This window comes from Heloderma suspectum, chromosome 4, assembly GCF_057233095.1.
Source record: "Heloderma suspectum isolate Gila_16-S chromosome 4, 16-S_ref, whole genome shotgun sequence".
NCBI lineage: Eukaryota > Metazoa > Chordata > Lepidosauria > Squamata > Helodermatidae > Heloderma > Heloderma suspectum.
Genome location: NC_139461.1, coordinates 102,116,676 through 102,128,935, shown reverse-complemented (window position 1 = coordinate 102,128,935; position 12,260 = coordinate 102,116,676). Strand labels below are relative to the sequence as shown.

The 12,260-nt window shown below is 41.4% G+C and overlaps 1 protein-coding gene across 5 annotated transcripts in view; it reads right to left on the bottom strand.

Moving 5' to 3' along the window:
* The window catches only part of DCDC2 (doublecortin domain containing 2), a 70,261-nt gene extending 58,298 nt beyond the window's left edge, over positions 1-11,963 (bottom strand). For 2 of the 5 annotated variants that reach the window (XM_084850135.1, XM_084850132.1), the window contains exons 1-3: positions 11,811-11,963; positions 9,094-9,447; positions 5,356-5,407 (exon numbers count right to left, since the gene is read on the bottom strand). In XM_084850135.1, coding sequence (XP_084706261.1) covers positions 5,356-5,407; positions 9,094-9,386 — 345 coding nt within the window. In that variant the 5' untranslated portion in view covers positions 9,387-9,447; positions 11,811-11,963. Of the gene's footprint in view, positions 1-5,355; positions 5,408-9,093; positions 9,448-11,195; positions 11,435-11,679 lie in introns of those variants that run through there. The other 3 variants (XM_084850131.1, XM_084850130.1, XM_084850133.1) reach the window with 3 other exon arrangements.
* Positions 11,964-12,260: the final 297 nt, after the last annotated feature.

Here is a 12,260-nt window from a genome sequence, read left to right as displayed (position 1 = left end):
GGTTTCTCAGGAGACGGGTAAGGTGGTCTGGTACTCCCATCTCTTTAAGAATTTGCCACAGTTTGTTGTGATCCACACAATCAAAGGCTTTAGCACAGTCAATGAAGCAGAAATAGACGTTTTTCTGGAATTCTCTTGCTTTCTCCATGATGCAGCGAATGTTGGCGATTTGATCTCTAGTTCGTCTGCCTCCTCGGAACCCAGCTTGTACTTCCGGTAGTTCTCGGTTCACATACTGCTGAAGCCTAGCTTGAAGGATTTTGAGCATCACCTTGCTGGCATGTGAAATGAGCGCAATTGTACGGTAGTTTGAACACTCTTTGGTATTGCCCTTCTTTGGAATTGGAATGTAAACTGACCTTTTCCAGTCTTGTGGCCATTGTTGAGTGTTCCAAATGTGTTGGCATATTGAGTGCAGCACTTTAACAGCATCATCTTTTAGGATTTTAAATAGCTCAGCTGGAAGAATGTCATCTCCGCTAGCTTGGTTGTTACTAATGCTTCCTAAGGCCCACTTGACTTCACCCTCTAGGATGTCCGGCTCAGGTTCAGTGACCGCACTATCATGGCTATCAGGGACATTCAGATCTTTCCTGTATAGTTCTTCTGTGTATTCTTTCCACTTCTTCTTAATCTCATCTGCTTCTGTTAGGTCCCTGCCTTCTTTGTCCTTTATCATGCCCGTCTTTGCACAAAACGTTCCTTTGATATCTCCGATTTTCTTGAAGAGATCTCTAGTCTTTCCCATTCTATTGTTTTCCTCGATTTCTTTGCATTGTTCATTTAAGAAGGCCTTCTTGTCTCTCCTTGCTATTCTCTGAAACTCTGGATTCAGTTGGGTATATCTTCCCCTTTCTCCTTCGCTTTTCGCTTCCCTTCTTTCCTCAGCTACTTGTAAAGCCTCATCAGACAGCCACTTTGCTTTCTTGCATGTCTTTTTCTTTGGGATGGATTGAGTTGCTGCCTCCTGAACAATGTTACGGACCTCCATCCATAGTTCCTCAGGGATTCTGTGTATCAGGTCTAGTCCCTTAAATCTATTCCTCACCTCCACTGTATATTCATAAGGGATATGATTTAGGTCATACTTGAATGGTTTAGTGGTTTTCCCTACGTTCTTTAGATTAGACAAGTTTATAGAAGATAGAACTATCAATCTATATTGATACCAGCAGGCAACATACCTCTGAATGCCAACTGCTAGAAAACAACAGCAGGAGAAAGTTACTGCCCTCACACACTGCTTGTGGGCCTCCCACAGGCATCTGGTTGGCCACTGTGGAAAACAGTATGCTGGACTTGATAGGCCTTTGGTCTGATCCAGCAGGCTCTTCTTATGTTCTTATGACTGGAGTTGCTGCCTGGGAAAATCTTGATTCAAGGAAGATTCATTTGATTCTCTGTTCAGTGCTACCTCCTCCTTTAACTTTTGCAGCATAACAAAAGACTACTTTTACTACTTTAAATTCAGTAAAAGGCAAGAGGGTTAGAAATTGACAATTCCACTCTTCCTGCCTCTACAAAAAAAACCCTGAAACTGTGTGTGTAGTATGTGTGTGTGGGGGGGGGGGGGCAGGGAGTATGTTTTGCAACTCCTAGCTGGCATACATTTATGGAATTGGTTTGTCACTTTACCATGGGGCACAAGAACTTGATGGAGCCCCATCTTCCAACACCAACACTGCCCATTACAGCTTAGGCAAAGGAGCCAGTGCATTGTTTTTCAGCAATGGTTTGAGCCTGAACCATGAATTTAGGTTTGCGTATCAAGTGTAAGAAAGGATAGGACCAGAATCATTACTTCCCCAGCCACTCCCAGCACCCCTTCAGAATACATTTAAGGGAAATGGGCTGTTAATCTAAGAGTCATGTTATGATGCAATGCCAATTTTTAGCCCGTTAACACCCGCACGCACGCACACACACACACGAAAAAGGAAGAACAAATTCAGCCCCTTTTAATCACAATGTTTCAGAAAGAGCAAGTTGTTCCTAGAAGGAAACTGCAGAAAAGAGCAACCAAAATGATCAGGGGGATGGATGACACCTTCCCTTCAAGGAAGGTCTATGTCCTTTGGGCCTTTTTAGTTTAGAAAAAGGGCAACTAAGGGAGGACATGATACATGGTTGATGTGGAGAAAGTCATCCAATGAAACTGATTCAGGATAGACAAAAGAAAGCATTTCTTTGCACAATACATAATTAGTTTATGAAAATTACTGCTACAAGATATGATGATGACCACAACCTTAGATCACTTTGTAAGGGAATTAGACTAATTCATGGAGGATAATATCAATGGCTACTAATCATGATAGCTATATAAAACCTCCAGTTTCAGAGGCAATATACCTCTGACCACCACTTGCTGGGGAACATCAATGGGAGAACATTTGGATGAGATTAAGGGTGCAGTCCTATCGATTGCACCCTCGATGCTTGTAAGCTTCCAAACTCAGAGGCTTTCAAGTATCCAGCACACCCATGCTTCCTGCTCTGCATTCAGCTAGATGGGCTTTTTCGCCTGTCTACCTGGGGCATCTCAGAGGAGGAGGGAAGGAAGCTGGAAAGGCATTAGGATACTGCATAAGCCAGCCTCCCCAGTCCCCTTGCCTCCCTGCCCACCAGAATATCCCCTTTACCTCCTGTAAAGGAGAGGCAGCTGGCACAGTTTTCTCCACATTGGCTGGGAGGGGGAGGGGTGGGAGTGGGGACTGCAGATTCCCGAGTTGGAGTGCTGTCTCCAACCTCAGATCCAAGAATCCAAAGTATCCTATGCCCCCCCAGATGCTGTCTAGGGTCCATAGGATTGCTCCCTAAGAACATGTTATATTATTGCACATGTAAATGAGTAATTCAAGTTACAAATTATGATTTCACTCATTCTGAACAGGCATCTTCATTCTCCATCAAAAACTGTGCTCTCTATGGCACTGAAGTTCATTCAGAGATTCCACTAACATAGGTTTGGTTCATGTTTTAAGCAGAACATGCTGGTCTCTTTAACCATAATTATTGAGACTATATGATTATACTGTCTCAGTTGCAGGAAATAATCACTACATAATATTAATGTCCTGTTTTATATTAGTGCTAAATAATCTCAAACTACAGTAAGAATTCTATTCACAAAGCATAGGCTCTGTCTTTCACTCTCTTTGCTCTAGGGAAACAGATTCCCTGAATAGGACAAGGGATCCACAGCAACAAAGAAAAACAAACAAAAACTCAGAAGACACTGGATTTTAACTTTACAATGTAAATTAGTATAAACTATCTATAAAGGCTCAATCCCTATCTCACCCCAAACAATGGCTTCCACTAATAATAGGTTAGAATCCAAATCATAACCTGAACTTCCTGTTCAGCATACAGCATACATACAGCATCACAAACATACAGGATTCAGAGTTTAGAGCTTCTCTGTTTTCATCTTCCATCAACTCAGAACTTCAGTTTCTAATTTGCAGAAGCCTCTGGAGTCTGAGCAATGGCTGTAACTATGGTTTGTCAATCATGCAAAGCAGTTTGCAAACCCGCTTCAAACCATGTCTTCTGATTCTGTTTGCCAGATGCAGGTTGCTATGGTTTCTCAATTCAGATATCACACCATGCTTTGGCATGAGATCTGAACTGAGCAAAGAAACAACAAGAGGACTCAGAGAAAAGTGAGCAGGCAGGAGCTTCAGTTCATGTGCTCACTCCTCCCCTTGCACTTACTTCTGCAATATGAGGAAAGGAGTTTAGAATCATAATTTGCCTGCAAAACCACGCTCCCAAAACAGAATCATGCCATGATTTGGGATCCTATTTTGCAGGCAAACTTCAATTTCCACAAACCACAGTTGGCCAGGTCTGGGCAAAATGGAAAACTATGGTTTGCTGCAAACCACAATAGGAAGCTTCTAATATCTCCTGGCTAAAATCTGTACAACAGATCCTAGATAGCCACCACTATGCTCTTCCACACAAAGGAAGCGAGAAGAAGAGGAGGGAGCAAGTAAGCCCAACTTTCTATAATGTCAAAATGCAGTCAATGTATAGCTGTCAATGATCTGTCCTTTTAGCCAGAAGTGGATAGAAGATAGACTGTGGTGCACAGATTACCTCTGGACTCCGATCTGATCCAGCAAGGCACTTTTTATGTTTTTAAGCAGGAGTTCATGCTCAGGATCACTTAACACAAATTAGTTGTATCTTAATTGTTAAGAGATCCTGAGTATGCACCCCTGCTTTGTATTTTTAAAACACCTCAGTAGACTATGGGATTCTAATTTAAAAAAAAATAGACTACAGAAGACTGAAATTAGTTTATCCTGATTTTAGCCATATATAATTTACATGTTCTCATGTTACAGAAATGGGGAGAGGAGGTAGCTGAAGTAAAAAAAAATGCACTAATTCCAAATAATGCATTTCTGTGTTTTATCTAAGCATCTCTCCAGTCATACAAACATGAGTGGGTTTGTTTGAGGCCACCCAAAGCTGTCACATTGCAGATGCTAAGTAGATGGTGAACATGATCAGAATCTGGATGTAAGCCACTTGAGCTATTCAAGACAGAGTGAAATACAAAAGTGTGTGTGTGTATCTATGTGTGTGTGTATGTATGTGTATATATATATAAACTTTACTCGGCAAAGACAACCCAAAGTTGCATTAGCAGGTTGCAAAGTCCAATAGATGACTAGTGGGATATATTCTCAAGATCACCATCTTTGATTTTAGTTTAATTACTCAGGAATAAACAGGACTCACTGTTTCTGTTTCCTATAGATATGAAAAGTAATTAGAGTCTGCCAAAACATTTGTGTTCACTGATTGTTAATAATGAAAAGGCCATAGCTCAGTGATATAACACATGCTTTGCATGCAGAAGCTCTCAGGTTCAGCCCCTGACAACTCTAGGTAGGTCTAGAAAAGACCCCTGTCTGAAACCCTAGAGAGCTGCTGCCAGCCAGCATGGGCAATAATGAGCTACATGAACCCAGAGTATGACTTGTATAAAGCACTTCCTTATGTTCTTAATACTCTACTGCCATTTTAACAGAAACCAAATGGAACTCTTGGAAGAGGAGGGAAAAAAGCGGATTTCAAGGCAAATGTGTTTGAGTTATCAGTGCCTGTAGTATTCTGTCAAGACCTCTGTAGCGCTGTTGAAGTAAGTGACTCTTACAATGCAAGCCTGTACATGTATAATCAGAAGTAATCCCCTCTGAGTTCAATGAAATTTACTCCCAGGTAAGTGAGTATAGGCTTTCAGCCTAAATCAATAACAGTTTGATCTGTTTGTATCTCCCTGGACTGTAACACAGGCAGGTACTATTAGTTTTAATGTATAAATTACTACATTACCTCATTATTAATTTCTATAGGCCTTTTCTTCGGCTCCCCAATGTCCAAGTAGCTGAAAATCAACAAAAGTGTATAGTTTACTTACAAGTGGAAACTTTCAATGCCCTTTTCCAGAATACTCCTTTTATTCCATAGCTCTCTGTTTTCTCCCCCCAATGATGAGTCAGCATCCCTCCTTTGTTTGGGGATTTCCCACCTTAATTTTTCCTAACTTTTTTTTGTTGTATTTCCGTAAATCCTGAGATTCCCTCAAGCCTTCTGTTTCCTCTCTCTTCTACTTAGGCGGTTCCATTTTGGCTGTATTAGGATCAGCACTTGGAGAATGAGTTTGCTCTTAGCATATAGGGTAGCTAAATATAATCTCATTGTGGAGGTTCCTCTTATTCAATAAATGAACACAAGTTGGATATACTATAGGGAATGGTCCACATGTGATACATATCTGTTAAAAATAATCATGATTTACAGCACAATCCTATACATGTCTACTGAAAAGTAAGATCCACTGTGTTCAATGGGATTTACTCCCAGGCAAGCGGGTATGGGATTTCAGCCTAAATACTATAAACTACCTTTAAATCTGACAGAGGGACCAGGCAGATATATCTCATATCAGGAAAATACAAATGTATCCACCAGAATACAAACTAAAATACTAATGTAAAATACAGTAGCATTCAAGGACAAAATGGTCCACCCTATTTCTCCATTTCCTCCAGTACAAAATTTGATTATGTCTTATGTATGTATTAAGTATTCATCATCAGACAGACAGACAACCTTGTTCATGTTTGAAAGAAAGGTGAACTGAAATAAATAAAATGCTTCTCTAATAACAGTAAAGAAGGTACAGTGTTAAATGTTAAACTTGAGAAATCAAGAAACTGCAGAGCCAAAAGATCCTACCAAATATCACACTCAAATAACTGAACCATGTTTCAAGTTCCGTATTGCTTTAGAACAGAAGTGGACAGAAGGTAGTTAGGGGTCTACTGGTAGATCTCTGTGTGATTTGCAGTATATCAGCAAGGAGTGCTTTTTTAAGATAGCCACTCCCAATTGTTTAACAATAGCAACAACAAAATGACTTTTCCCATCTAAATTAGGCTGGTGAAATGAACAGAGTTTGGGATAACCAGGAGTAGATTTCTGTGTGAAAGTACTGTGACCTCGGCTCATTTAAGTTCTGATAATGAAAACAAATTCCTAGGTTCAAAATGTGCTCAGAGACACCCTGTTCTTTAATTCTAAGTATATGTCTTTTGCACTTGGCTTTGGTTGGTGGATCTTGGGGTTCTAGTGAAAAACACAGTAGATCTCACAAGCTTAAAGTCTGCTTATCCCAGCTTTACAAAAGAGGAAAAGGGCAAAGTAACATAGGATGGGGCTTATCCATACCCTATGTTAAGGGAATCTAGCATAAAAGGGCTTAATGATAGAAATTAAAATGATTGGCTAGAATTCTTACATGTTGATAGGCTTGGTGTCATATAACTGTATTTAAAAGTAGCATCTTCTGCCACTAGCTAAAGATGAATGGAAAGTGGATGCAACTTGACACAAGACTTCCTTAAAACTCTTTCATTGAATCTCTGAAACATTTCCAAACTTGCTAAGTCCCCAGTGCCTGTGATTGTGCAGTGTGGTATAAGAAATTGGACTTCTTTTTACCTAGAAAAACTGCTCATTCTACAAAGGCTCCACAACCTCTCCCAGCCTTGCACATATTTATCCTCTCATAAACGTGAACCTTAAAGTAATTATTCACAATGCTCTTAAGAACAGGACCCGTTCAGTTCAGCTGAAGCTTCTCCCATGCTTTCGTTGTAGATCAAACATATTTTTAAGAACCAATAGCTATGCCATTCAGTTAACATTACATTATGACAGGACTGCCATATACTTTAGACCTGAACTAACTTTTATCTTTATTTGCTAAAAATTATATAAGTAGTCTGAAAATCTGTAACTGAAAACCCAAATTCTGCAACCCAAATTAGTTGTACTTATATCCATTTGCTTGTTTTAAACCTATGAAACTTATACTTTGTACACTGGTTTGAATATCTATTTTTAAGCAAATAGGAAACAATAAAAACCACAAAACATAAAAACACAATAAGGCAAATACTATATATATATATATATATATAAATAAATAAAAATAATTTTTTGTGAACCATTCAGAGAGGTTTGGCTATTGGGCAGTATAGAAATGTAATAAGTAAATGTTAGGCAGATGCACATATATTTTGTAAATTTGCATCATGTATTCTGCTTGCATAATTTGGCAAGTGTGGGTTTTTATGCGAATTTGGGATTTTGGTAGCACTTTTTTTGGTAATTGATTAAATAAGAAACTAAACATGGGGGGAAGGGCATAGGCAGAAGGTTTGGTAACTGGTGGGCAGGGAGAGGAAAAAATATGCTGAGTGGCAAAAGTCCTAATGACAAAAAATGACCTCAAGATTAGTTTCTTAGCATTTATTAGAAGAACCCAAGAACATCCTCAGTTTTTCCTTCTAACTATAAGGAACTGATCTGTTCTTAAAAAAAATTAAAATCCTGCCATTCCTAACAAATTTTGCATTAGGAACACTGTACTTCATAGTACAGTTCCTAGACCCTCTACTTATATTTTAAACCAATATCAGACAATTTGAAGGAATAAAGGTATCATAGGGCATGTTTATCCTATAAACTTGTATCAGGTTTATAGTAGTTTGACTGTCACGGCTTTCCCCAAAGAATCCTGGGAGTCATAGTTTGATGTGCCTGCTGAAATTTTTCTATTAGAGATCCTTAAATCCCTTCAGAGCATTACTGTTTCGAGGATTCCCTAGTAGGGGAAATGACTGTTAACAAACCTTATGTTTTGTAGGTAACTACAGATATGTGGCATTTAAGCTACGTCTTGGAACTCAGAACAACCTCTTATTCTAACAGATACTACTTAATTAGAAAAGCAATTAGGGCTGCAATCCTATGCAAAGTTACCTGAGAATAGGCTCTATTAAACAAGTGGGACTTACTTCTCAGTAAACAATGATAGGACCAGGTTGCAATTCTCTGTGTTTCATGTTTGTCTTTATAACAGAGATAAAGCACACAGAATCTAACTATGCTACCCGATACATTTTTACTCAGAAGTGCAATCCTGTATATGTCTACTCAGAAGTATATCCTACTGAGTTCAATGTGACTTCTTCCCAGGTAAGTGTGTGTGACTTCTTCCCAGGTGGCCAGATGCAAAAGCAAGCAGGACTCCTGCACCTTTACAAGTTTTATAAAAAATGAAATTTCAGCAGAAATGCCCTCTTCTACACAACTGTTAAAGGTCCAGGAGCCTTTTGTATCTGGCCACCTTGTGTGTATAGGATTACAGCCTTAGATACATAAACATCTGCTATAATTATCAGTCAAAATACCACAAAATAGCCTCACATGTTCACATCAGTGATGATGGAACAGAAGATTTTCAACCAATTCTACCTCCTCTTCTGGGGAAGATGATAGAAATACTTGGAGGGAATAGGGAAATGAGCAGATGAAGTGGAAGAACCTTCCATTCTTAAGTTGTTAATAAATGTTAACTTTCTCTTGTATTTCCTGGACAAAAAGAGATGGTGTATCAATGTCTGCTTTACAAACTTCAAGGCACTTAGATACTACAGTTTAAAAGATCACATAGCTCAGTTTCTAGGCCATTTTAGTTTGTCTCAAAAACTTACTACTCACTTGAGTTTTTTGAAGGCCTCCCTGCCACCAGCAACATAGTGCTCTCCACTCTGAATGTCATCTAGCTGCCGGATGCGGTGCCCACCACGAGGTGTGTAGATATTCCGCACAGCCCCAAAAGAAGCATTCACCCCTCCTGTCACTTCTTTTAGGAAGACATCAAAACTAGACACCTTCTTCTCATGGATGACCACCCGTCGCCCTGGGAAGAATGGGTCTCCATTGCGATACACCATCACACTCTTCACCACTGGCTGTGACAGACATGTTGGCTTGGTGCTAGGACTACTCATAGCTGTACTTCAACCTGCCTCTTCTGACTCCTGCTTCTAATGGGCACTTTTGGCTGCAGACCTGTTGGTTCAACAAGAAGAGGATTATTTTCATCACAGTCTTTCTCCAGCAGACTTGATCAAATTCCTGTTTGCAATACATGAACTGCACACACACATACGGTAAGACTGGCACACTGGGACCACCACCAATGGTATCTCTCTCCCTGGAAGAACCAGCGAGGCTCTCCCTACGGTTTCAATTTCAATACAGTTTAACGAACAACCTCTGCTAGGCAACCAGTTTTTGCCACTCTCTTGAGAATGGTAAAGTCATCATGAGCTGCTTTTCCTACATACTCATACAAACTACAGCTGCAAAGCAGAAAAAATGACTGGGCACAGTAAAGAAACCACACTCCACCCCAACTTTCTAGTCACTTGACCTCATGGCACCCAGCTTTGTAGTCACTCAACCCAGGGAACATATTTTTCATCCACATATTCTGTTTTCCTCCACCCCCTCCCTTTTCGTTGATCTTCTGTTTCTCCTTCATCCTCAAAAACAACCATGAGGAGGCCTGAAAGACCACAGAACTCCAAATTATTCTAAAAGCAACAGCTCAGATATGGCAGGATAAAAGGAGCAGAGTAGAACATTATGAAATATTAAGAGGTAAAATACATGCTTATTCTGACTTTCAGTTGGCAGTATTTGACTGGGAGTGGAGTGAGGAAACAACAGGCAGGAAATGGGTATAGTAGAAAACAGAAAGGGCACAATGTATGCTAAATGATTACTGTTTTTTCTCAGCAACTTTTATTTGCCAAATTCTGTTAATATCTTATTTTCAATAATATCTTATTTTCAATGGGACAAGAGATGGGAAAAGAAGTTGACACAGGAGTGTGAGACACAACAGAGCTTTTAAAATTATTATTTTAAAAGCTTAGCTGGTACATACAGATCTCGTATCTCCCCTTCTATCTCAGAGATGCAATGTAAAACAGTATAGTAGAATCCTGCGGTGGCTGAGTAGATTGTACCATTTCAGACTGCAGGTAAAGGATACTATGTCAAATGCTCCAACATATAAAGAAATTCCTGCAAGCAGAGCATTAGCTTATCAGGAGAGAAAGATTTTAGCCTAGCTAGTTTTATACTAGAAGAGAAGAGGTGGGGTCCTCCCTCCTTTTTTAACAGGGGAAATCACATTTTAATGCTTCCCTAGCATCCAGTCTGAAGGGATACAGCTCATTCTATCACCTCAAGATGCTATATCTCATTCCCACTTCATTCTGCTGCAAGCAAACAGATCACATTCTGTTACATTCCATTCATCCAAATACTTGTCCTCCAACATACAGACAGTCTTCCGTCAACCTGATATAATCATATTTCCCACTGATTACTTTTTACAATCGGCCCCAGATATCGAGGACGATGAGAAGTCACAACCTGACTGGAAGCCTTGCTATGTACATCTGATGCATGGGGTCTGACTGTGGTTACTCAGTGAAAGCACAGAAGCATTCTCATCATATTATTACTTGATATGATCCAGAACCGGGATGCTGGTGAGCTCTGATTCAAATTCAGTTTCAATCTTGAATGGGCCATGGAGTTCTCATATTAGCTGAAAAGGAGGGGCACGATTTGGCCAAAGTTGGGGGAGGGGAGAGTCAGGGGCTGAGGATTTCATTAAGCCTCCCACAACTTTTCTCCCGTAATCCAAGCATTGCTGAGCGTGCCCTTCATACCACACCCACGCACACACTCCTCCTCAACTTCTGCCAAGGAATCATCAGGCCTTCTGTTGCTACATATACCTTCAAGAACTGACTATGCTCACTTGCTTTCCTTTCTTCTTTCAAAGGCCTCCGAACAGTTCAGTGGCTCCCCCGGCCCGGCCTGGCCTGGCCACTTCATCTTACTTCTTTCTATGAGGTTCTTTGCATTTCACCACCCCCAGCTTGGGAGACGAAGGTCGTTTAGAGCTTGGCCCCAAAGAAGGAGTCTCTCCCCCACCCCCGCGCGCCCCAAAAGCGGCCATGCTGTTTGCGCCCACGTGTTATGGTTCTCAGTGCAGGATAAAAGGGGCGGGTTGCAACCACACGTCCGTTGAATCTGGCCAATGTCGGCTTTACATCCACATGGCAGAGTCGAGGACTACGAAACGCGCCTTTAGCGGTACCATGTGTGAGAACGCCCGACAAGAGACAAACCAGGGGAAGAAGACAGTGCACGGTGCAAACGAGGGGATAAGTTTCTGTCGGGAGCGGAGCAACAGGAGAGGAGAAAGGGGAACAGCACCTGACCACAGCAAAGTCCAAATCCTTCTTCTCTCTGGAAAGGGCTCCCTCTCTCCAGCTAGCACTGGCTCAGCTTTTAGCACCATGAGCGCTATCAAAGGTCTGGCGGCGGCTGTCGCTGCCCCAGAATACCTGTCTCATCCTCCACTCTGGGCCTCCCAAGGGTAACAGAGAGAGAAGTGCAGCTTCCAGCGTTTAGTCGTCGTCTGCTGCCGCCGCCGTTCGGGGAACTTCTGCTCCCAGGGGAGGAGGAGAATGCTGTTGTTATTATTTTTTCCCCACCCTGGCGTTTCCATAGCAACACACACATAGCTCAAGAGCAAGGGGAGCATAGCGGCGAATGCAAGAAAATGGGAGACGCTGCAGCCTCCGGGGGCCCACCGGGCAAGCGGGGCGGCCTCGGGGAGCGTCAGGGTAATATTCTTTCCCTGGTTTTCGTATAAGAGGGACGTGATAGAAAGTGAGGAGAAGTGGGGGAGCGGCTTGAGCAGCAGAGGAAGGGGGGGAGGAGAGGTGGTGATACCCTGCACCAAGTGCAGTAGGGGCAACGAAAGGGCGCCCCATGTAGTTAGGGTCTAAGCA